Source organism: Akebia trifoliata, chromosome 11, assembly GCF_017979445.1.
Source record: "Akebia trifoliata isolate Shusen 1 chromosome 11, ASM1797944v1, whole genome shotgun sequence".
NCBI lineage: Eukaryota > Viridiplantae > Streptophyta > Magnoliopsida > Ranunculales > Lardizabalaceae > Akebia > Akebia trifoliata.
This window is the reverse complement of record NC_141385.1, coordinates 34471122-34497244: the sequence shown is the minus strand read 5'-3', so window position 1 is coordinate 34497244 and position 26123 is coordinate 34471122. Positions and strand designations below refer to the sequence as shown.

Below are 26123 nucleotides of genomic sequence, written 5' to 3'. Positions count from 1 at the left end.
AGGATAAACCTGTGAAATTACCATTAACTACCAACTAATCAGCACTAAAAATCCAATTGTGTTCCTCTTCTTGTTTTGGAAAAATCATAGCCAGAAGGAAAATAAATGGTGAGAATGACAAGAAGAGCGCATAGCACACCATAACAGGAAAATAGATCTTACCTTCATGAGGGTTGGGATTTAGCTCAGCACATTGACAGAATATGTTAAAGAGATCATCCACTATACAGTAAGAAAGTGAAGGGTTCCCAAAGGGAAAAATTAGTACCCATAATGGATAGCATCATAACAACACGAATGCAGGACAACAACAAACAATGCATATAAAGTTTAAAATAGTTGTTCGAACATAAAACAACAAGCAAAAGATTAAGGCCCTGTTTGTTTCCCTTGCTATAATATCTAAATCACCATGAAAGATAACCTATCCTAATACAGAATTCTGTATAAAACATGAAACATTAAACCAACCTTCTCTTGTCTTGATCTTCTTTACACTAATAGCTAAACAAATCAGATAAATTTACCGTTTGGAAAATACCACCAGGATCAACATAGACATGGAAACCATGAACTTGAAACCATCACCACCAACACCTCCCAATCTCTGTTTCTTTGTGGCCAACTGATCTCTTAATTCTTTTAGAGCTTTGTCTCTTCTTTCTCCCATCTGCCATTAAAAAAATAAATAAAAATAACAATCTTAAGGAACTAAGACATGCATATGGGATATTTAAGGATGGGTTGGCATAAGGGCAATCAATGGCACATCTCATGGACACAAGAGGTCGGACTCAACGTTCCATAAGTCCAATCTACCCATTTATGGGGAAAAACAAAACCAAAAATGACCTTGACATTCCATCTGTCAAATTCTTGGATAAAATTTGACAACCCTGATAATGAGTTTAACCATCTATCTAATCTATCATATTGTCTAGGATATAAAAAAAGATATAAGTCGGATTACAAATGGACATGGATCCAAGTTTATCATTCAATTGCAACATGAATGATGGGCAGCAAACATCTAGGTCAAATTCAGCTAAAAGGTATAAATTGAGAAAGGATAAATTTAATACCCTTTGCAGCTTCCTTGTCTGTGAGCGAGCTTCCTGAAGGCAGAACTCCAACTTTAATACCCGCTTCTTTTGCTCCTGATCAGCTCTCCGATGTTTCTCTAACTGTTCCATGAACAGGTATGATAAGCTCATCAAAACAGGCAGCTCCATGGTAATCCAGTAAAATAAGATAAAGTGTAAATTATTTGAATAAAAAAGCATAAATTGTACAAAGTACACTGAGCATGGACATACCTGTGATTCTAACTCTTTTGTTTTTAATTTCCAATGTGTAGACATAATCCTAATTTCATCCCTAAGTTTAGCTATCACAATATCCTTCACACTCAAATGCTTATTGATCTTCTCAATGTTCTTGGGAGAAACCTCCTCTAAAATGTCTAAAAATTTAAGACTTTAGGAAGACCTAATGGAGGGAATAGCACAACAGTTTGGTGTATTCTTACAAACCTAATCTCAAAAGCCTCATTTTGTTTTACTTTCTGATCTTCATTTACCACAATAGGTAAATAATTAACCATACAGTTGTAACCCAAAAAAAAAAAAAAAATCATAAAAGCAGGTAACGAACACCATAAAAACTAAGTAGAAAAATTACACAGCCCTAAATCTAATCTGATTCTTAGCAAATATTTTTTTAAACTATCAAAATTTTATCATTTTCTTCAAATAAAATCTATGCATATTATATGAAATCCATAAATCTGCTATTTTGATACTTGGAAGAAAAATCCATACATCCTAATAGGGTTGATATGGAAAATCATCATTGTATGAAATCCATGAATCTCTAAAGCTGAAAGATGTTGAAATTATGACGAAAATATGGGATAAAAAACCTAAATCTTCAATCCAAATCTGAAGATATCGGATAAAAAACCCTAATGCAATCTATCTATATATAAAGAAAAGAGGGATTAGAGAGATTACTTAGTCCGAAGTCACGATAATTGCTGGCTTGTCGCGTGAGGTGATGCAGCAAGTAACTGTGCCCTTGTGACCAACGTGATCGAGAGATGAGAGATCACTTCGAGATATCAGAGACAGGTAGAGAGATCAAATAGAGGGGGAGATGAAATCTATCGAGAGAGATCGATCGATCGATCAATAGAGAGGGATATAAGATCGGTTGAGGGAGATAAAGAGAGATCAAGGGGTCGATCGAAAGAGTGTGTGAGAGAGAAATGGAGAGGTCAATCGAGAGAGACGGAAATAGAGAGAGAGAGAGAGGTAGATCGAGCGAGAGACTGAGAGAGAGAGAGAGAGAGGTCGATTGGAGAGAGATGAGATCGAGGGAGAGACAGAGAAAGAGAGAAACTTCGGTTCGTTCCAAAAGAATCAGACCGAAATTTGGACTTTTAAAACGGTTTTAGAAGGTAAAACGGTTTAAGGCCGTTTTTAAATAGAAACGGCTTAATGCCGTTTTAAAATTTTGTTCCTATTTCACAATTTTTTTGTAGTGACATACCAAAGTAAGCTTTTAAATAGCACATACTTGACATCGCTCTTTCCACTTGAAAAGAATTTGCTGCCTAAGAGTTCAAAAATGTGATCTTGCATTTCATCATTTGTCACAAGCAAGCACTTAAGTTTGACAGCAGCATAGAGCCAATACCTGAATTATAGATAAATACTATCAGATTCCAAAATTTAACAAGAGGAATTTAAACCAAATAGGTCATTAAGCAAGCATCAACAATACATACCAAAGGTGCACCAAATGGCTCACTAAGGAAGCATCAATAGCAACACCAACAATATTGTGAAGGTGCAAAAGTACCAAATGACTCAGTGATATCAAGCATCAACACCAACACAAATACCAATACCAATTTTGATACTAATAGTACCAAATGTACTGTGAAGGTGGTAAGAGTACCAAATGACAGACTAATCAAGCATTAACAGTAATACTAATCAAGTATAAATATCTATACTAGTCAAGTATCAAGTATCGAAAAACGCACTAATGAAAAATCAACATCAACTATACTATCAACAAGATCAAACACACTAAATTAGTCTGTTCAAGTTGTACGTTGTGGTCATAATTGTAGACACCCCATTTTTGCATATGCTTAATTCGACAATTCGTCACCTGGTTACTGTGAATTCCTAATGATGATTGCAAAGAACTCGAAGGCTTGTGAGTACTGTTCCTAATTCCTTCCGTGTCCACTCTTTTCATCTTCCCTACTCGTTACAACTCGACATAGAAACTTATTCACGCTTATGATCGCTATACCTTATACTCGATTTAGCAATCATGTACGCTTTAGGTTTGATACACAATCGATAACCTAGAGACCTCGCTACGCTAAGAAAATAGGACTTTAAAACTTAGAAATAATCACTTGGGACTGAAAGAAATCTCATGCTAAAATTCGTAAAAATCTACAAAAATCGACAAAATGACGAAAATACGCCTCATAAATTTTGGAGCTCCGAAAGACTTCGAAAATACCTCCATTGCACTTAGAGCATGATTTCGAATATAACGAGACCCAAGTCAATGAAAACAGATAACCTCATGAAAAATCACAAAAATGACCAACACGCTCCTTAAGATCCGAACTTTGACCTAGAGCCCCTAATTCTTCGGAAAACATGACAATTAAAATCTAATCCAAAAAATTAAACTCCAAATTAAAAAAATTAAACCATTAAAATTTAAAGTCTAATAAAAATCAAATTCAAAATTAAACAATTAAAATTTAAAATCTAATGAAATAAAAAATTAAATTCAAATGTAAAATTAAGCAATTAAAATTAAATCAAATAATTAAAATTTAAGTAATCAAATTTAATCGATCAACCAACAAAACCCAAATCAAATCAACTTAAATTAAAAATTACATAACCCACTAAAATGAAAAATCAAATTAAAAAACTCAAAATTCAAAACCAAAAATCTTAAATAATTGACCAATCAAAACGAATAAAAATCCAATCGATCATCCAAAACGAATCCAATCGACAAGAAATAAAAAATCAAAGCTAAAACTAATCGACTATAGGGGATTATCATACTACGAGTAGCGGGGAATCCTCACCATCATTCTCCAATTTGGAAAAAAAAAAAGAAAAAAGAAAGTAAAGATGTGTTGATTAAAAAATAAATAAAAGAAAAATAAAATAATAAAATAAAAACTCTTTTTTATAAAAGAGAGAACGTTTTCTCTCTTCGGCTGGAACGTCTTTTCTTCTCTCTGCATTCTCTGCTCTTTCTCTCTCTTGGACGTTCAGCTGCTCCTCTACAGCTTCGACTCATCGATTCAACAACCCACTTCTCTCTCTTTTTTTTCAACCAAGTTTTCCCCTGAGGCGTCCTACTGCTGTCCATTGTCTTCTCCCCTATTAAAACATGCAACTCATCTCTCCTTCACCCCTTCCCCACGTCCTCTTGCTACTCTTTCCCTTTCCCTCACGTTCTCTAGTTTAGAACAACTCCTTGATGCCCCTTTTGCTCCCCCATTAAACTTGCAAAACCCCACTCCAAAAATGCCCTCTTTGCTACCCTCTTCATAGTCTCCATTGCAGAACCTGCAACTTTCACCTCCCTATCATCTCTCTCACCATTCTCTCACGTTTTCCCAAGCAGCAACAACCCTTTCCCCATGTTTCTGTCTGTTTTGGATAGCAACCATGTCTCTAGAGAGACCACCCACGTTTGAGAGTCTTTCTCTAGCATTGGACATCAGCTGCAAGATCCTCTCTCCACTTCTTCTTCTCCATAAAACCCACAATACAGCACGCCCAGCCAGCCTTATCACATTTTTCTCTGCCCACCTTTACTTGTTCTCTCTACAAAGACGTCTTTCAGCTCCTTCCAGAAATCTTCTCCACTAACAGCCCTCTTGCTGCCCAACGTCTTTCTCAGACTTTTCTCCCTCTCCACATCTCCTTCTCCAATGAAGAAGAAGGTTCTCCCCTTTGCTACCTTCGTCTTCCTCGGTGGGTACTCGCAAACTATCGGGATCATACCTGAAGGGATTAACTCCTCTCATCTCATTCTTTAGGTAAATTTATTATTGGTTTATGTTATTATATATATATATATATATATATATATATATATTTTGTTCTTGTTTTCTCCTTGTTCTTCATGGCACACTTTTTTTTTATGTATTAATAGAATTAGGAAAAATATCATCTAGGTAATTTTTATTTTTATTTTTCATCTTTTCATATCAGTGGGATTAGAGTTTTTATTTATTTGTTTTTATTGTGGTAGGATTAGGAGGGTATTTCTTATTTTATGTAATTTTTATATTTTTTTTATCGATACGGTTAGGCTAATTTTTTTAGGAATTATTTTTTGTGTTTTGTTCATTTTTTATTCTTTTTGTATGCCAATAGGATTAGAATAATTTCTTGGGTATTTTTCTAGGTCTTTATTTGTTTTTGCATCTCAATAGGGGTTAGGAGGATATTTTGTTTATATATATTTTTTGTGTTTTTTTTGCATTTTGATAGGATTAGGAAAGAAGTTGTTTTGCTTTTGTCTTTATTTTATTTTTACTTTTTTAGGCATTTTTTATGAACTTGTGATGACATGATCCTTGTATTTAAGCATGATGGTCCTATACTTCTACAATGAGTTTGTGATGATATATTTTTTAGCATAACGAGTATGCATGTCATTGAATGATAAATGTTGGTGAAAAATTGAGATATGTCATTAAATGATAGTTGCTTTGAAAAAATTGATGGTCCTAGATGCTTGCCCGTTTGAGTCGATTTGAGAACCATTTGAGTTTGAAAATTTTGTATACATTGGTATTTGTTGATCTACAATTTGGTAAGCATGGTATTGTGAACTTTTTCTTGTTATTTCATAAGTTTCTAAATTGGTGATCCTTGGAAAATCCACATATTCAGCAATTCTCATTCATAATTTCGTTTTGAAAATCAGTATTTGAAATTTTCTGATATGGAAATTGCATAATTTTCTATTTAAGGAAGGAATATATTTATAAATTTCTATTTTAGGAATTTCACATTTTATCAATTTCTAATTTAGATGATTTTGCAATTTCATATTTAGAAAGTTCATGGATTTAGAAGTTTCTAACTCAAAATTTTGATCTTTGGAAAATTTCTATTTTGGGAAAGTTCTATTTTAAAAAAAATTTATAATTTTGGAATTCCGCATATATTTTTGAATTATAATTGGGGGGATTCCCAATTTGGCAGTTTTTACTTTGGATAGTTTGGGGAATACTTGCATGTGAAATTTCTTAATTGATTCAAGATCATGAGACTAATTATGACTTTTTCAAATCCTTTTATTTTTGTGGAATTCAAAAAATAATCATGTAATTGGGACAATTTTAGCCATAGGATTTGTTTGAAAAATCCAACATAAATTAATGATGATGATTGGATTGTGACCTTGATCGTAATCTTTGTATGTTGACCATAGGATGATTTTTGGATTGTAGTAGAGACCGATCATCTTGACCGGACGAGTTTGGTGCCTAACACCTTCCAAAACCCGTAATCTGACCCCTTACCCATATCTTTGATCCGTGGACTGATCCATATCCATTTGAAGTTATTTATGGTTCCTAGACCTAAACTAGGTGGCGACTCTCATTTCTCAAAACTCCCCCATTTATAAATCGGACTCCTCATCACTATTTAGTGGAAAATGGTCGAGACGATTTCAATAATTAATTTTTCAGAGTGGAACCTTAAGTAAAGTCACTTTATCCAACTTGGCTAGGATTCCTACAGTGACAGCAAAGCCTCCAGCACTATCTTCTACATAGTTCAAATCTGCCAATTTAAAATTTTCAACTACAATGAGCTCTTATCCGAGTCTTGAGATCCTTCTAAATAGTAAACTATTTAACAAGTGTAAGACAAATTATTGATGTACCCAGTAAAGGAGTGCTGTTAAGATATCCACTACTACAGGTAGTAACAAGATCACGCATGGGAATTCCAACATCTGCAAGTGCCAAGGTTGCAACATTTATGCATGCATATCTTGTTCCTGCAAAGTAAAATTGCAATAGCTTCAATTTCATTCACAGAAATGGATTCTATAATAACAAGTATGGTAAGATTTTGAACAAATAACAATATTTAGAAAAGGAAGTACCCAAATTCACAATAGTTAAACTACCCCAAATAAATGTAATAAAACCTGAGAACAGGGCAATAGATGTGTCATTATGCAAGCTTCCAAGGTTTGGCGAATTACAAGAGATATTTTTGTAGATCGCCTATGTATAGAAAGAGAAAATTCATGGACCGTGAAAATTGAACCGATGATATCTCACAATTTGGTCATGATGTTAAAAGCATTCATTTTCAAAAACCCAAAAGCAGAAAAATGTCTTAAGTAAAAATCATTCTGAAACCAAGAAACGCTTCCAATATCACGTCAAGTTTTTTCAGTCTATATTTTTTAATTGAATTTTCCATGCAACTCTCAAGCTTTGTCAAAGATGGAACAAGGGTCACAATAATGTTTGTTCTACGACAAACAAATGTGACTTCCTTCAACTTGATTTTAGATGGCTGTGATAAACATTGGTAGAATGTATCCCGTGATCTAAGTTAGTTGATCCAACCACAAGTCTAAATCTTTCCCTTTAATCTGAAAAACCCTTTTCATAATATGGATCTAGTTATTAGCAGTACAATCTTATTCGATAATTAGAGTGAGACTTTATAGGATTATAAGATGTAAAGATCAATAGTACAGGAATTATCTCTTAAAGAATTTTCAAAGGTTTTCAAATAAAAGCCAACTATTGGAACTAGTTATAGCCCAACCATTGCTTCGAAATAGAAAGTTTAAAATATTGATAACCAACTTTTTAACATAAAAGAATAGTTTTTTTAATTGCACCCTTTGCCCCTTGGACTTTTGACTAAAGGTTATTTTTGTAGCCATTGAACTTGGACTTTTGTCTTAAATGGTTTATTAAGCCCCCTTTCACTATCTATGTAAAATTCAAAGTTTTCAATTCGTATCTTGATGAAAAATAAATAGTAAAAATATGAGAACATCCTGAAAGTGGGACTTAGGGTAAAATTGTAGGATTTTTCAGGTCATTTTTAATAAACTTTGACCTCACTAATAGATTTAAAATGGTCGAAAAATATACTTTAGCCTATAAGCATGCTCAAATGTGAGTCCGAATAAAAAAATTACAAAATCCTCGATTACCGAGTTGGACTAGGTTAAAATAATGATTTTTTACTAGAATAAGAATTTTTAAAATTTGATCACACCATTGGATTCGTAATGAAAAATTATAGAAGATGACCTATTTATTTGTTATTTTTGGAGCATAGAAAGTCGAATTATCGTTAAAAACGAAAATGACGTTAAGTTTAGTGTCATATCGGGTTGAAAAAGTAAATTTTTGTTAGAGACATAATTTATAGAATTTGACCACACCATTAGATTCAGAGTAAAAAATTAGACAAAATAGAGTATTCATTCATCACTTTTGAAAACTGAATGGTCAAGTTATTGTCGAACGAAATAATATCAAGTTTGTCCCAAAAATTTATATAAATAAATTTTTTAAATATTTTTTACTATTCATCGTCATTTTAACTCATCAAAAACCAACCAACGAAAATTTTATTTTTCTTCAAAGCTTCAACCTAAGATTCGCAGCGAACGGTACGTCTTCGACGACTAACGTAGAAGGGAAAAAGGTCCGCAGCCTCGACATCTACAAAACCCACCTAATATCTCTTCGTTTCATCTTCTCTTTCGACTCGTATCTTCAAAAATAAGCCATTTATATATACGGAGATTTCATAAATTCGACCTTAGATTTCGCCTGTTTCGGGGTCAAATCGTCCTCTGTCACAAAAGGGAGAAAAGACGACGACGTCGAGATCTTTGAAATCATCGATTCAAATTCAAAAATCAGCCATCTCAAAGTTTATTTCATCTAGATTTTTATTTTAATTATCTCGATTTTCGTGCACGAGCTTTGATCCTATCGCACAGAGAAGGTAAGGATTCTTAATTTCTATCGATAACCATAGATTATGAAAATTGCATTTAGGGTTTTAACGAAAACTTGTAATGTGTTTTCAAAAATATAGACCTCTTTTTGTTATTTCTAATTCATGCCAGAACTTGCATGTTAGACATGTCTAATTATATTTTATAATAAAATATATGTGGATAGGATATTTAACCCGGGTATTTTCGTCATTTGGGTCCTGTGCACTACTCGGACCCCGTTTTGATCTAAATTTTGTATTTTTTCAATGTTATTGATAAAAATGAATTTCATAATTGATAAAAATGATTTAATATTCAATGAACTCAAATTGAGTTGATGAATATTAGAAAGTGGATTTTGTTCGAAAGATTGAAAATTGCGAAAAAAGAAAAAAAAAGGGATGAAATAGTAAAATTTAAGAATCACACCTGAGGGGTGATATTTACATTTTACATTATAATGTTGTATGTAGGTTTGTGAAGGGATATCTAGGAATAATGATTGGATGCATGTTAATTTAAATTCTTTTGACGTAGAGGCTTCAAGTTCAGTTATTTATTTTAGGCCGGGTGGCCACAGTTGCATGGTGGGAAACTAGATATCTATTCTCAAACTTGTATGGTTAATTTCTCTTTTATTTTCAAATGAAAATAATATATTTATATGTAACTATTTTGTGAGCTGTTAAAGAGTCTGTGAATGCTTGAAAGGATAGTTCGTCATATCATCCGGAGTGATGTACTATCCTAAGATGTACGATAAGGACCACTAAGCACATACGTGGTATGAGACGCATATAGGAGTGGAGTCATAATTTAAATCCGGGTTTATTCCTTTCTATCTTTACCAATGAACTTGTAATGTAAAGATGGTTGTATACGAATGGTCTGTATATTTGAGAATCACAATACACTTGATAAGCATAGACGAAGATGATTAGTCAGTGATTACTAACAATCTATAGTAGTCGAACATTCTGACACATCTAAAAGAGATCCATTGCTTACGGTTACATCAAACAGCCATCCTGAGCTAGATAAATGATCCCACAAGTGTGGTAAACAGCGACCAACCACAAAATCAAGAACTAATACTTTATTTTGAAACATCATGTCCCGACTGGGAGTGATCCAGTTGTGAATCCTAACTTTCTAATTCTACTACTCTACTATTGTGTATTGTGTAGCTGTTGCCTTATTTTGATATATAAAATGAAATGAATGTTTAATGTTTCCATTTGGTTAATTAAATTTGTATAAAAAAGAAATGTTATAGTGAAAACTGCTGATGATGTAATGTGAAAATTAAAATGTTTAGATGCTCATCCTTTGCTATATGTACCAGTTAATCGTAGTTTCTTTGATAAAACTTTACATATGTTAAAATGATTTAATATATTTATTCATTCATGTTAGGAGAGGTTGTTGACAGAAATTGTTTGCTTCCCTACTGGGTAACCATTGTTACTCACTATTTACTTCTCCATTTTTTTTAGTTTCAGATCCGAAGCTTAGCGAAGTAGGTATAGAACATGAATGAGGACTATCTGGTAGGTCAGATGGACAACCAGAGTCCTTTAACTTATGAGTATTGGGGCTATACTCCCTAGTGGTGTTAGTTCATCCAGGTAGTTTTATGGATTTTGTCCTAAGCATTCGGACTTTTGTTAGAGTGAGGAGTTTTATATAATTTTGTATATTAATTCATTCTTTCGCACTCTGATTTATCGTATGTTATTAGATATATATAGACTTTCGCTAGTTATTATATTTTGTATATATATAAAGGATAATGTATGTCATCTATCAGGTGTAGGTTGAACGCCTTGGAATGCTAACATAAACATAGGAGACCGTGCCGAAATTTCAAGGTGTCACCTTATACCTTGAGATCTGACATGGGGCTTTGTGTTAGCGTTTGGCGGGGTGCCACAGATGGCATAAGAGTATAACATTTGATCCATATGGGATATAGATTTGCTATGTTTTGAAAAATTGGCTGATATTATAGATATTAGAGCGATAGTCATAGAGTGTCACTAGAAATTCGATTTCTGAGATCTTTAGTAGTTCCATATTGGAATTACGAGTTCTTTCGTGTTTAGAAGTTTATAGAACCTAATAAGCCTAGGATAGGATTCTAGGTTTGTTCTGATAGTAATAGAAATGAAGTCCATTACTAAGTTCCAGGTTATGACAGCAATTCATAGTTACGTAAGAACGGTTTTAACCTTATTCTTATAAGTGCCTTGTTATGGATAAACACAAGTGAGAAGAGTGGAGAAGGCAGAAGCTGAAACGTAACAGGGAGAAAACATATTTTTGATCAGACCATTGACCCGATAACACAGCTAATGTCATTCATAGGATAGATGATTGAATCTCATGTCAAGTTCAGAGAGGAAATATGAATAATACAACCATCACCACCTCGAAGCGAAATAGAAGGAAAATAATTAGTAACTAATTTAGAGAACAATAAGACCACCAGATTACAATAAAATTGATAACGTACTTGTGCCACCCCAAACAAACAAGAATAGTGATCGAAAGTGAGAAATGGTACAAGACATAAATTACAAGGCGCATCATTAAATCCAAGAAATGAGGGAGCACTAAACTTCTTCGTAAGAGGCAAATACTATTCCACCTTAAGGACTACTTCTATAGGTCATGCCTTTAAAGAATGAGAGAATTCTCCAGCCCAAAAGACAGGTAAATCCATGGATGTGGTTGTAATATTTCCAACAATTATGTCCACCGAGATTTGGGGGTTTTTTCGATCTGATTGAGGTCAATGAGTAGGTTTTGAAGACTTGAGAGATTTTGAGTGCCATATAGTACCCGAGAGATCAGTATGTGACGGTGACTACATTCTAGTTGGACGAGGATGCCAGTCATTAGTAATACTTTGAGAGGAATGTATTGGAAGATGGATCGTTTGAGTGGGTAAACTTCGAAAAGATGTTTGTAAATGGATCATTTGAGTGGGTACACTTTGAAAAGATGTTTGTTGATATATTTATATCCGAGACTGCTCGAAAAATCAAGCACTAGGAATTTCTAAGATTAGTGCAAGGTAATCTATCGATTACAAACTATGATATGATGTTCACTAGGTTGTCACGATATGCACCCGAGCTTAACCTAACAGATCTGTAGAAGGTCGTAGATTATTTGAGGACTATAACCCTATTTAAGGGCTAGGAGGTCACTGATTGAGACTAACAATTATAGAAATACGATGAATCAAGCTTAAAGGGTAGAGCAAGGGGAGATGGAGTTACAGACCTCTAGAGAGCAAATTAGTTGACCTTAGATTTATCTTCTTCCCAGATTAGATTCGGACAAGAGGCCGATGTATTTGAGGCCAATCTCCCTCGGATCAGTGTATCCAAAATATAGAACTTTTCTACTACCGAGTTGTGGAGTTTCCCATTACTAAGTTATCGAGTAGTTGGAGCTCCAATGATGCCAACAAAGCCGAAGGAATCAACAAGGTAGGGTCAAAACCTATAGACCTCAATCTACTAACTGTCCTCTCCATAAAAATTTGTGAAGACAAGATCGTTGACATATTACGTATGTGGTCAGGTGAGACATATCAAGAGAGAGTGCCCTCTATCACAGTCACAAGTAAGGGTTGTGACTCAGGAGAAAGTACCTGTCTCTGACAAAATTTTGGAAGGTATGAGTTTTAATTATAATATTATAAAGTGTAGCTTTATTCAATATTGGTTCCTCTAGATCATATAATTCTATTGAGATTTTACATAATTATTAGAGTTAGAAACTACTAACACGAGCCGAGTAATAAAATTATCTATACCACAAGAAGACTATGATTGATAAAAAGTTATTGAGGTAGTATGGGGCAAGAATGTTGATGAAATAGGCATGATAAGGTAGAGTAGAAAATTGAATATTGTATTGAATATAAAGATAGTGGTGTATTAATAATGAAGATTTTAATGTAGTTAGCGAATTTAGTGTCAGTAAATATTTGTTTTATATAGTACGGGTATATTAATTATGGATGTTGTGTATTATTTTATTAAGAAGTATTAAATGGTGTACTAATAGTAGTGGTGTTGTGTAAATCTATGCATTGAGGAGTAATATTCATGGTAATTCTAAGTAAAACATAATAGACGATGTAATTAGTAAGAAAAGTAAAGATAAAGAATAGAGAAGATGTGATTGGTGATAAGATATTGGTGGGGAAGTGATATAATGTGAGTTGATTGTTATCTTAGAGTTATTAGAAATGATGGATTAGTTGGAATATGAGAGTGATTTGGAGTGATTAATTGATGGTTGTATTGGGTTGATGAAAAATAAGTAACATAAGGATAGGTATCGTTTATTATACATGTTGTGAGGTAACAACGAAGTTTGATAAGGTATGATTTTAATTTCGAGAAAAAAAAATTTATTAAGGGAGGGAGAATGTAAAACCCCGAGTTTTCAATTCGTATATCGATGAAAAATAAATAGTAAAATTTTGAGAAAATCCTGAAAGTGGGACTTAGGGTAAAATTATAAGATTTTGTTCTGATAATTTTTAATGAAATTTAACCTTACCATTGGATTTAAAATGATCGAAAAACATACTTTAGCCTATAAACACACTTAAATGCGAATCCGAACAGAAAAATTATAAAATCCTCGATTACCGAGTCGGACTAGGTTAAAATAATGATTTTTTAGTAAAACAAGAATTTTTAAAATTTAATCACACCATTGGATTCATAATGAAAAATTATAGAACATGACTTATTTATTTGTTATTTTTGGAGTACAGAAAGTCGAATTATCGTCAAAAACGAAAATGATATCAAGTTTAGGGTCACATCAAGCCAAAAAAGTAATTTTTGTTAGAGACATAATTTATAAAATTTGATCACCCCATTAGATCTGGAGTAAAAATTAAATAAAGTATTCATTCTTTACTTTTGGAGTCCGAACGGTCAAGTTATCGTCGAACAAAATAATAGGTAAAATATCGATTTCGTCCCAAAAATTTATATAAATAATTTTTTTTAATTTTTTTTACTATTCATCATCATTGTAACTAGTCAAAAATCAGTCAACGAAATTTAAACGAAAATTTTATTTTTCTTCAAAACTTAAACCTTAAATTCGTCGCGAACGCTCCGTATTCGATAATAGACGCAGAAGGGAAAAATGTCTGCAGCCTCGACATCTACAAAATCTACCCCAATATCTCTTCAGTTCATTTTCTCTTTCACCTCTTAACCTAAAAAATTAGTTGTATATATATATGGGAGTTTCGTAACTTTGACCTTGGATTTCGCCTGATTTAGGGTCAAACTGTCCTCCATCACAAAAAGGAGAAAGGACAACGATGTCAAGATCTTCGAAATTATCGATTTAAATTCAAAAATCATCCTTCTTGAAGTTCATTCCATTTCAATTTTTGTTCCGATCATCTCGATTTTCATGCACGCACTTCGATCTTATCACACACAGAAGATAAGGACTCTTGCATTTAGGGTTTTAACAAAAAATTGTAATGCGTTTCCAAAAATATAGAATTATTTTTATTATTTCCAATTCACATCAAAACTTGCATGTTTGATATGTTTAACTATATTTTATAGCAAAATATATGTGGGTAGGATATTTAACTGGGTTATTTACATTAGTTGGGTCCTATGCATCGCTCAGACCACGTTTTGATCTAAATTTTATATTTTTTTCAATGTTATTGATAAAAATAAATTTCATAATTGAAAAAAATGATTTAATATTCAATGAACTCATATTGAGTTGATGAATATTAAAAAGTAGATATTTTGTTCGAAAAATTAAAAATTGAAAAAATTAGAAAAAAAAGGGAAAGGGGGATGAAACGATAAAATGTAAGAATCACACCCGAAGGATGATGTCGACATTTTACATTATAATGAATTATGTAGGTTGGTGAAGGGATATCCAGAGATATTGATTAGTTGCATGTTTATTTAAATTTTGTTGGCACAGAGGCTCCAAGTTCTATTATTTATTTTAGGCCGGGTGGCTACAGTTGCATGGTAGGAAACTAGGTATCTATTCTCAACCTAGTATAGTTAATTTCTCTTTTATTTTTAAATGAAAATAATATATATATATATAGATACGGTAGGGACCACCAAGCTCATACGTGGTATGGGACGCGTATGAGAATGGAGTCATAATTGGAATCTGAGTTTATTCTTCTCTATCTTTACCAGTAAACTTGTAATGTAAATGTGGTCGTATATGAATGATTTGTATATTTGGGATTCAAATGTACGCTTGATAGGTATAAATGAAGATGATTAGTTAGTGATCACTAACAATTTATAGTAGTCGAACGTTTTAACACATCGAAAAAAGACCTATTGCTTACTATCATGTCAAATGGTTAGCCTGAGTCAGATAAATGATCTTGCAAGTGTAGTACAACGACTAGTCAAAAAATCAAGAATTAATAATTTATTATAAAACATCATGTCCTGACTGGGAGCTATCTAATCGTGAATCCCAACTCTCTAATTCAACTACTCTTCTATTGTGTATTATGTATCTCTTGCCTTATTTTGATATATAAAATAAAATATATGTTTGATATTTTCATTTGGTTAATTAGATTTATATAAAAAGAAAATGTTATAGTAAGTACTGCTGATGATGTAATGTGAGTTTTAAAATATTTAGTTGCTCATCATTGACTATATGTACCGAGTAATCGTAGTTTCTTTCGTAAAACTTTGCATATGTTAAAATGATTTAATATGTTTATTCGTTTATGTTAGGAGAGGTTATTGGTAGAAATTGTTTGCTTTTCTACTAGCTAACCATTGTTACTCACCCTTTCTTTATCCATTTTTTAATTTCAGATCCGAAGCTTAGCGAAGCAGGTGTAGAATACAAGTGAGGACTATCTAGTAAGTCAAATAGACGATCAGAGTCCGTTACCTGGTGAGTATTGGGACTATACCGCCTAGTGGTGTTAGTTCATCGAGATAGTCTTATGGATTTTGTCCTGAGCGTTAGGACTTTTGTTAAAGTAAGGAGTTTTGTATAATCTTGTATATTAATTCTTTCTTTTTCACTTTGATCTATCGTATGTTATTAGATGTATATAGGCTTTCGCTAGTTATTATATTTTATATATATATATACAGGATAATGTATGTCGTCTATCTCGTGCAGGTTGAACATCTTGGAATTCTAACATAATAGAGGAGACCATCCTGAAATTTTGAGGCGTCACCTTGTGCCTCGAGATCTGACATTTGTATTAGCATTTGGCGGGGCACCACAATCTATTTAAAGGGACTGATTCTCTCAATTGAAGTCAAAACATCAATCGGACAATCGTTGCTTCTATGAGCCATATTGTCTTATTTTGTCTGTATCATCGATATTTTGGTGTTGGAAAAGTAAGAATGGATTCAACAAATTTATCACAACGAACCATATCGCACTTTTTGACATGATAGTGGATAGGAACCATAGATGCTTTCCATTTTCACGTCAAGAAGTACGATATGAGGTTCCAACTTGAGGTCACTCTAACACGACACTTTTATAAATTTTGTGACTTAGGCAATTTAAGTTATGTTTTGAATTGTCTTTTTTCATTACTTCACAATAATGCAAACTTTATCATATTTGTATTTTTCATAAAATTTAAAATTACACAAATTACCAAATAGGGAAACCAAAAAATCACTAGGATATATTTCAATACCTTATAAAAATGTAAAAGGAGACTAATCACAATTTATTAGGAACAAGTTAGTATGTGAATTATAAAAAATACCATAAAAAAAAATTAATTACAGAAACATAAACAGAATGCATTCCAAAACAAAAGGAGTTTACACCAGCATCAACATCAAGATACAACAAAATTAATAGAAGAATGGACAATGTCAATTAATTTGACATTTATAGAAAACAGTTGGGATGTTGAAACAACAATGAGATTCTTTTATAAAAAAAGTTGTGATTTAAACATATTCCACATTTTGTTCAATAGTATACAAATTGATGAAGAATTTCAGTTGAATTTAAATTAGATGAAGATTTTATAATTATATCAATTCAACAACTAACATTCGAGAATATTTAGCATTTTGACAAATAACATTAAAATTAGAATCTGAAACCCTAAAATAATTGAGAACAATCTAAGTTTCGATCAAAAGCCTTAACATGCCTTAACATACCTTAAGATTAGAAAAAAAATCTAGCAAAAACTCACGTCAAATCCAAGAAAAATCGAAACTTAGTTGCTGAAATGCAATCTTATATAGATTTCTTCTACGGTAGAAGGTAATTTAAAATGATTAGGAAAGAAAGGATCAATCAAAATCTTAAAACTTGCTTTAACAATGAAGAAAATATTTGAAATACAAAATTAATTAAGGAAAATTTGAGATTCAATGAAAAACTTTAACATACCTGAAGATTCGATCACAAACCAAGCAAAGGGAGGAAGTTCGAACAAAGTCCAAAAAATTTCGATCAAATGCCGATTGATTCTGCCTTAAAACTTCCAAATCGAAATCTGATTGCATCTTTAAAATCACAGATTCTGTGAGTGAAAAATTGAGCGAAGATCTTCCGATCAAACTCTAATCGATTTCTTTCCAAAAAAATTACGATCGAGAGAGTGACTAAGAAGAGTGACGGATGAGAGAGAGAGAGACAGATTTGAGAAAGAGCGAGAAGAGCAATTGATTCGAGAGAAAGTGAGAAGACAAACAAAATCGAGAGAGAACAACAATCAAGTGAGAGTGAGAGTGAGAGGAGAGAGGGAATCGAGAGTAGTCGAGCGAGAGTGGGAGTGAGAGAAAGGAGAGACAGTCGAATGAAAGAAGAGACAAAAAGTTTGACTATAGCAAAGATCGAGCTTTTTATAAAAGAATGTTTGAGTTAAAGTGGTTATTGGTACCCCAACTTTTAGTTGAAACGATGATTAAATGACAGCTAAAAACTGTCGTAATTAACAACAGTCATTAGCAGTCGTTTTTAGTGCAATTGTGGCGTCGCTGAAAAAACAATATGACGTAGTATTGATATTTGTCAATCTCCAATTTGGTAAGCATGATAACGCAAATTTTTTTATTGTTATTTTGTAAATTTTCAACTTGGTGATTCGTTATAAATTCATGATTTTCTAATTTGGGATTTCATATTCATAAAATTCTTATTTTGAAAAGTTATAAATTGCTGAAATTTCTTATTCAAATTTTATATTTCGAAAAGTTTTTAATTAAAAGTTTGTTTCGGAAAATCGATATTTTAAAATCTCATAATTTTTCTATTTTGGGAAAACATATATTAATAAATTTCTAATTTAGAAATTTCACATTTTAGTAATTTCCCAATTTAAAAGATTTTACTTTTTCTTATTTAGAAATTTCATGTTCATGGAAATTTGGGATTTTCTAATTCAGAAATTTATATATTTTTTTTAAACTATATATTTTGGAGAATTCATTTTATAAACTTTTAATTTAGGAAATTTTGAATTTCTAATTTAGAAACTTCATAAGTTGTCATTTTAACAGTTTTGTATTTATAATTTTCCCATTTGGAGGACTATCATAAGTTTTTATTTCGGATGAGTTGGAAAATATTGCCATGTGAATTCTAGAATGTGGGATGAGATTCAGGTTTTTTCATAAGTTTTTTTTGTGCCAAATTCGAAGAATCATATGATATAAATAATTGGGGAATTTTAGTCCTAAGATTCGTTTAACAAATCCGATATAAATTGATGATGATTAGACCATAATTTGACTTTAGTCTTTGTGTGTTCACTATTAGACAGTTTTGGATCGTAGTAGAGACCGGTCATCTTGATCAAACGGGTTCAGTGCCTAACACCGTTCGAAATCCGTAATCTGACCCCTTATCCATTTCTCTTATTCGTGGACCAATCCATATCCATTTGGAGTTATTTTTGATTCCTAAACTTAAATTAAGTGGCAACGCCAAATTTTCAAAAAGTCCTTAATTTACCGATTGCACCCCTTTAAACTATTTAATGAAAAAAAGTTGAGGAGATTTCAGAATGAGGTGGTTTATTAGATAAGGGAGTTGAATCCATCGTAGTAGAGACATGTGAGTTACAAGGATCAACCCAGTCACTAAAGTTAGAAAATTTGTCACTTTCCTATTCAACATTTGAATAAAAAGAAAACTATTTATAATTAGCATTGACTTAGCCCATGGGCCTAAGTTCTAATTATATAATACCCGAGCACCTAAAGCTTATTAAAAACGTATTAGAAGCCTCGAGGGCTTGGCCCATGTACACTCCTACGTAGACATTGTTGTGAATCATTATTGCCAAGACTTCAATGGGACATTAGCAACTTTGGAAACATAGGGTTTTCATAAATATATTAGTAAACATGTCACTGTCAGTATCTAATGACATTTCGCACATATCAATAAGTTTCAATTTTTTTTACTATACGAAATTACTATTATACACAGTCAATAAAAGTTGCTAAAAGACGATAAAAGTATTTTCGAAAACAACTCGAAAGACATCAGCAACCTCAGAACCATATATTTCTAATAAATACATCTAAAATATATTTTAATTTTAACTTTTAAGTAAAAAAGTAAGAATTCCATTGTCATTATTTTTATTATTATTAAATTTTTTGATGATGGGGATTCCAAACTCATAGGTCCGACTAGTAGGAGCAAACCAAGCCTCTTTGAGCACTATATCTTGCATAAATCCCCCAGCTACATGCAATACCCCACAAACCACAAATATCATGGGGCTCGAACTCAAGACCTCTCCATTTTTGGAGGGATGCCATTACGCCCAATGCTCTTCCATTGTCAATGTGAAATAGTTGTTTTTTTTTTTTTAAATCTCACAAAACTTCAAAATTTACAAAACTTCAATGGGACATTAGCAACTTTGGAAACATAGGGTTTTCATAAATATATCTTTTAACAAAGCAGTAAAGATGTCATTGTGAGTATCTAATGACATTTTGTAAATATTAGAAAGTTTCAATTTTTTTTTTAAAACCAAATTGCTATTATACAATGTCAATAAAAGTTGCTAAAAGACAATAAAAGTACTTTAAAAAACAACTCGAAAGACATCAACAACCTCCGAACCATATATCTCTAATAAATACAATTAAAATATCTTTTAATTTTGTCTTTTTAAGTAAATAAGTAAGGATTCCATTACCTTTATTTTTATTATTATTAAATTTTTTTATGACAGGGATTCCAGACTCATAGGCCCAACTAGCAAGGGCAAAGCAAGCCTCTTAGAGCACTATACCTTGCATAAATCCCCCGGGTATATGCAATACCCCACAAACCACACATACTAGTGGGTTCGAACTCAATACCTTTCCTTTTTTAGAGGGATACCTTTGCCATTACGCCCAATGCTTCTTCATTGTCAGTGTGAATTAATTTGTTTTTTTTTTTTTTCGTAAATCTCACAAAACTTCAAAATTTACAAAAATGTCAATAAAATACATTTTTTTCCATTAAAAGACAATAAGAAAACTTTTCAATGGTATTAACAGAAAAACATGGTCTACTGGTTAACTAAGAAGGATCTTACAACTCGTAAAATAAATTAAGGATCTAATAATTTAGGGACTTGATCAAGTACTTCAGATCTAATGTGGATCCGATTCAGTATCTTATTGGATTGGTCTTGGACCAACCATGTCCAATTAATGAATCGATTTTGATCCTAGTGATGTCCATTGATAGCCCTAGCTCTGAATGTAGGTGTACATACACCCAAGTGAAGATCACGGATTTGATCCCATGTGGTCCTTGATTATTAAGATGTTAATTAACATGTTTTTCTATTTATTTATAAAAAGAAAGCCTCAAATGTAAAAGTGAAACTTTATTCATCATCCATCCCTCACTAAACAAAGTACATATATAAGCCATTTTATTATAGAGCAAAGCATCACAACATACAAACACATAACGACTCTCACTAATTATTTTGATAAATAAGTAATAAGTAGGACTTGTAAGTATAGAATCATGAGAACTAAGAAAGCTGCATCTTCGAGTCATAAGCAGCCCCTGCCTTCCAGTATTTAGGGATTGCTTTGTTCACTTGTACCCACTGTTGTCCATTGCTTCCACTCACTTGGAACCTCAATTTAAGGGCACCCTTTGGAGGGTTGGGCATGTCCCAGACTCCACCAAAGGCCTTACGCATGCCCCGCCATTGCTTGATGTCCTCCTGCACCCATAATTAATAGTTAATACATGACTCATGTCGCTTTCCATTTAAAAAAAGCTACTAACTCTCAATGATTTGATTTTATTAGACTTCTTAAGGTTATTGATGGATCCAATTCATACCTAATGAAGGTCAATTTGGATCCAATAACTTATTGAATGGGGTTCAAATCTGATTTGATATACAAGAATTTTTATACTTTGGGAAATAATAACTGATAGATAGGCATTTTGGTCATTTTTTTAATCTCTTGTGGAAGACCATGGTCAAGGGGTATGTCATCAGTTTGAAACCTGGGATATCTCTAATTTTCACCAAAACCCAAAAGGGGTACCTTAAAATTACCCATGTAATTTTTACATATTATCAGATAGAGGGTCCTATCTCCTATGTGCATGATAGGGACATGGTTGATACAGAACCTTTCCAATAAGGTATCAGTAAGGCTCTTCATCACATTAGATCTTTATTGAATCCCGAATCGTTGACCTGAATCTTAAGTTATTGGATCGGATTTCGGGAACGATCCGTTGACAACCCTAGACTTCTTAATATGGATTACGGATCCATACCTGCCATAATTCGACCGCGGTAACATCCTTCTGGCCGGCTTGGTATATGATGATTATAGCCAAGTATTCTGGAAACCTACTATATTCATGGACCTTGAACATGAGGTTGTGCCCTGGATATTGGCATGAAATCCTGCATAGGAGTGATACATATAAACTAAGAGTTGAAATTAAAAAGTACAAAAAAAGTAACATATGATTTCAAAATTACTGTTTCAGCTCCAATTTTAAAATATTTATCCAAAAGAGCAAAATGGATGCATTCACGTTTCGTTAAAAATAAATTTAAAATATGAATATAAAGTTATCGATTGGTTACCTTCTGTATTTTATGTCGACTACACCATATGCCATCAATTTTGCAGCCGAGTTTGGACGAGCCAATTTAGTGAAGCCATGTTGACTAAGGATGAAGTCAGTAGAGTCGCCTTGGCCATAGTCAGTAACAACAAGCTTCACTCCATCGTTAGAGCAGAGTTGTGGTATGGTGCACCTAACCTGAGTTATCCATAACAAATAATTAAGCATCATTTAGAGGACAAATAAATACCACTAAATATTTTATTGGATCCAAATAAATTTAGAGGTTTTTGAGTTACCTCCCTCTTTAATTAAGAAAATTCAAAACACCTATACTTATAACTGCTCGGCTGCTCCCTTGACTATTGACCGTCAGGGTAGTTGTTTCTCATTTTCTTCTCAATTTTACAATTTAGGAAAGCAAATCAAATTTGTTTAACTAATGAGAAGGTAAGTTGAAGAACTAAAAATTTAATTGAATTTGAAAAATGGGTGAAGGTTATTGTTGTGGTTACTATCAAAGTAGTTATATATTATGGAGTCAAGGTAGGTAAAACTTAAAAGCACCTGATAGCATGCACCACAGCCAGTCCCATTCCTGTACAACTTAGAGACTGCACCCACATCTCCACCGTTAATATTTCTTCCAAATTCACCATATCCACATGCTCCACCTGATTAATTTATATTATTAGCTTTAATCACAATAATAACCAAGACATGCAAATATATATTTTCTTTAAAAATTTGTTTATCTATTTATTTTGCATGTTTTAAAGCTTCATACTATCTCAAACTATCTTTCTTGTCTTTCTCCATAACATTAATCTTGTATACTCAACCAAATATGATTTGCGAAATATCCAATATAGACAAAGTAGGAATATCACCTTTTGACGAATTTATGATTCTAGCTCACTGTTCATTTTAATTACCAAAACGTGATTGATAACAAATTCAAAGGTTTTTAAACTGACTATTTTGCAGGTTTAGAGTAACTATTAGAAATAGTCGCTTTAAAACTGCAAAATTAGTACTTTAAAATCACCAAATTGGTTAGTGTTATAATAAAAACATGATCATTCACATTTTGGTAATTAAAATGAACAGTTAACTGGAATCATAAATAACTCATTTTCAGCTCACGAAATGGTAATTCACCCGACAAAGTATGAAGTTTCATTTGTCTCACAATATCTCAATCGAGGCATCTCAAATATGGACTTGGAACAAAACCTTGGTCATGAAAAATTCAATGTTTTGATAATTTTTGTTGAGACTTGAGACAGTCTCAATTTTTCTCCAAATCAAGACAATGCCTCTAGACGAGATTTTTAAATAATGGGTAGATACATATAAGAGAGTAGTACTTAAGATAAAGAGAGAGATCATACTTGCAGTCCCTAAGCCATCAGGGCTACCATAAAATGTTGCTCGGGAATGCGTGTAAGCATCTTGGGAGCTACACAGTGCAGGCAGAAGCACCATAAGACATAAGCAACATGAAGAAATCTTAAGTGCCAATCCCATCTTCATTGGACACTAAATCCCTACAAAGACTTGTAGAAAATCTTTAACAATCAACAAGAGAGGAAGGAAGGTTGTTTGTGAGTGTCTGATGGGGTTATAACCAAGCAACACATATTTATAGCTGAGAGTAGGAAGTGTAAGGTGGCCACCTGTACTTTTACAAGAGTAAGAGAGGTGTACAAAGAGACACCGTTATTGACCCCTTCTAAACAATTAAAATAAAAGGAAGTTAAAGAGATTAAGAGGAATTTAGAAACATTCCTTTCTTTCGCATTCCTTTTTGATATTTTATTTATTCAACTTGTGATAGTGTGTGCGTCAAACCACAAAGCTGTGGGCTAATAATAATTTGACTGATAAAAAAAAGGGGTTAGTTCATCTATAGAGAAACAAACAAGGCTGCAGATTTTTTGGCGTCGTGGTTTAGATTCTTTCAAAGTTCAACTTTCATTTCCTTTTAAGTTTCCAACTTAGCTGTGTTCCATTGTAAATGAGGATGCCGTGGGCAAGTCCTAAGTGAGATTGTAAGTTTCTTTTGTTGGCAGGGGGTCCGCTAAATACCCCACATTAACTTCCAAAAAAAAACAAGGTTTATGTGTAATTCAATAAGCTTAAACCAAGTGGGTTTATGAAGGTTGCATGGTCTTATCCTTCATCATCATCACCACCACTACCACTATCCATCACTGTCAATGATGTGGATAAGTAGAATTAAGGCAAAAAGTGTCGACTTGTATTGCCACGTGGCACACCTTTTCTTTTTTGACCATAGATATATGAGTACTCCTTGATCAAACTACAAGTCAAATATCATCCAGATTGGTGATTGGTGATTTCTAGCCTTCGGATATGAGGGTTTTCCACAATGAGGCTTCATGAATAGGCCAATGGGTGAATTTTGGCACATAGGTCATATTTGATGTTAGCAAATTTCTGTGCTAAGCTGATGAATCAATGGCATGACGCTTCGTGCATTGAAAAATAACCTAAAATAGAAACTTTAACCGTTCAGAAATTCTCTCCACCAAGCAATCACACTTGCTTTTGCAATACACATGGTGTCATGCCATTAGTTCATCAGTTTAAGACAGAAATTTGTACAACAAATGCGTACTCCATAGGTCCACCGTATTTGTTTGAGTGGGCCCATGGGTGACTTATGGCACAAAGGTCCACCATGTGTGAGACAAACATTCATGGATTACTGGTCTTGAAAATTTGCGCTACATGGCATAGAAGGGAAGATAAGAGTTAAACCATCTTTAATCACAATCACAGGCCACTTATAGGAAATCGCATAATACATTGGAAATCTTAAATCATAGCTGTCTGATTGATCAACTCTTGGAATACTGTGCGATTGGTATTCATATTTGCAAGCCAAGTTTTATTTTCTTGGGAAAATATTTTTATATGGCAAAGTTGTCATGCTGATGGGTCCTATCATCCACTTTGGGTAAATGGTACAGAACTTAAATGTTGGATCCAAATAAGTGTGAGGTATATATTTAAACATGTTATTTCATCACATCTTACTCCTACATTTGTGAGTTTAGGGGGAGATAAGAGGTAGTGATGAGGGGTGAAAGTGAGACCATCATCACACCAGCACCAACAATGCTTGATTGATTGCAACACTAACAGAACAAGCCAAAAAAAAGCGAATGCAAGGTGTACAGAAAATACCCAGATACTGAAATCAACTACTTCCTCTCTTTTCCATAGGTTGCCCAAGTTCTGGAACAACTATAATATATACATAATTTTTTTAGAGTGGGTTATTATATGATTTCTTTAACATGATTTATTTGTATAGGTATGCGAAATCCACATCCGCATTGAGATGACTCTTTCTTTTGGTCGAGTTTTTCTTTTCTTTTTTTGTTTACTTTTTAAGGAAGATCTCAGTGAGGAACTTCTAACCATATCAAGGTGGATTAGAAGTTTAAATCTTCATTTCAATATTATCTTTGAACCAACAATTGATAGGGTTAAAAGTTTCAAGATGACCTAAATTTTCACCGGACGACCACAAATGGTGCAGGATGATGATGACGAGATTATCCAATGATTAACAAGAATGTTGATAGGGTTCATTAATATAAACTTCATATGGTTAACAACTGGCTTGTTGAGGATGATGAGACTATCCAACATTGTATTCTTGTGGTCCACGGTATAGACTAACTTGCATATATATATGGGCGGTTCCGGGGACAATAATTGTGACAAAATCTTTGATAATGATTTTTGTCTTATATGAGTTAGAAGTTTCGGACTCGGCTGATTTTTGGTGAGGATGATCTCCTCACCAGAGAGAACATTCTCACTAAAAATCAACTCATTCCAAAACTTCTAACCCTATCAAAAGTGGTTTACAAAAAAATTGA

The 26123-nt window shown here is 33.0% G+C and overlaps 3 protein-coding genes across 5 annotated transcripts; all 3 read right to left on the bottom strand.

Annotated features, from left to right (window-relative positions):
- Positions 1-108: 108 nt before the first annotated feature.
- On the bottom strand, positions 109-1531 carry LOC147391351 (nuclear envelope-associated protein 2-like). Of its 3 annotated transcripts, none has more exons than XM_086417059.1 (4): positions 1317-1525; positions 1083-1184; positions 528-670; positions 109-222 (listed from the first exon to the last, which is right to left on the bottom strand). In XM_086417059.1, exons 1-4 carry the CDS (start codon positions 1359-1361, stop codon positions 216-218), a joined length of 297 nt encoding a protein of 98 aa, XP_086273185.1. In that variant the 5' UTR covers positions 1362-1525; the 3' UTR covers positions 109-215. The 3 variants fall into 3 exon arrangements, with proteins under 3 accessions (XP_086273185.1, XP_086273184.1, XP_086273186.1); XM_086417058.1 differs by having other exon boundaries at positions 163-222; positions 542-670; positions 1317-1531; XM_086417060.1 differs by lacking the exon at positions 109-222 and having other exon boundaries at positions 521-670; positions 1317-1517.
- A 5234-nt stretch (positions 1532-6765) lies between these two features.
- LOC147391350 (exosome complex component RRP41 homolog) lies at positions 6766-19910 on the bottom strand. Its single transcript, XM_086459053.1, has 4 exons — positions 19794-19910; positions 7237-7315; positions 6967-7083; positions 6766-6863 (listed from the first exon to the last, which is right to left on the bottom strand). The coding sequence occupies exons 1-4, from the start codon at positions 19908-19910 to the stop codon at positions 6766-6768; spliced, it is 411 nt and encodes a 136-aa protein (XP_086315179.1).
- Positions 19911-20965: 1055 nt separating this feature from the next.
- LOC147391349 (expansin-like B1) lies at positions 20966-23805 on the bottom strand. Its single transcript, XM_086459872.1, has 5 exons — positions 23598-23805; positions 22771-22877; positions 22223-22401; positions 21904-22036; positions 20966-21331 (listed from the first exon to the last, which is right to left on the bottom strand). The coding sequence occupies exons 1-5, from the start codon at positions 23737-23739 to the stop codon at positions 21134-21136; spliced, it is 759 nt and encodes a 252-aa protein (XP_086315998.1). The 5' UTR covers positions 23740-23805; the 3' UTR covers positions 20966-21133.
- Between the last annotated feature and the right edge of the window lie 2318 nt (positions 23806-26123).

Bases quoted from the DNA above. Each gene is read 5' to 3' on its own strand.
- LOC147391351 (XM_086417058.1), bottom strand. From the start codon at position 1,361: ATGTCTACACATTGGAAATTAAAAACAAAAGAGTTAGAATCACAG. The intron at 671-1,082 runs GTATTAAATTTA...TTTTAATGGCAG, and splicing joins AGACAAGGAAGCTGCAAAGG to ATGGGAGAAAGAAGAGACAA. The intron at 223-541 runs GTATTTTCCAAA...CTTACTGTATAG, and splicing joins TGTCTATGTTGATCCTGGTG to TGGATGATCTCTTTAACATA.
- LOC147391350 (XM_086459053.1), bottom strand. From the start codon at position 19,910: ATGGCATCCCTCCAAAAATGGAGAGGTCTTGAGTTCGAGCCCCATGAT. The intron at 7,316-19,793 runs GTTTGCTCCTAC...TTCTATACATAG, and splicing joins ATAGTGCTCAAAGAGGCTTG to GCGATCTACAAAAATATCTC. The intron at 7,084-7,236 runs GTTTTATTACAT...TTTACTTTGCAG, and splicing joins ATCTATTGCCCTGTTCTCAG to GAACAAGATATGCATGCATA.
- LOC147391349 (XM_086459872.1), bottom strand. From the start codon at position 23,739: ATGAAGATGGGATTGGCACTTAAGATTTCTTCATGTTGCTTATGTCTT. The intron at 22,037-22,222 runs GTAACCAATCGA...ACTCCTATGCAG, and splicing joins GTCGACATAAAATACAGAAG to GATTTCATGCCAATATCCAG. The intron at 21,332-21,903 runs GTATGGATCCGT...TTATGGGTGCAG, and splicing joins CCGCGGTCGAATTATGGCAG to GAGGACATCAAGCAATGGCG.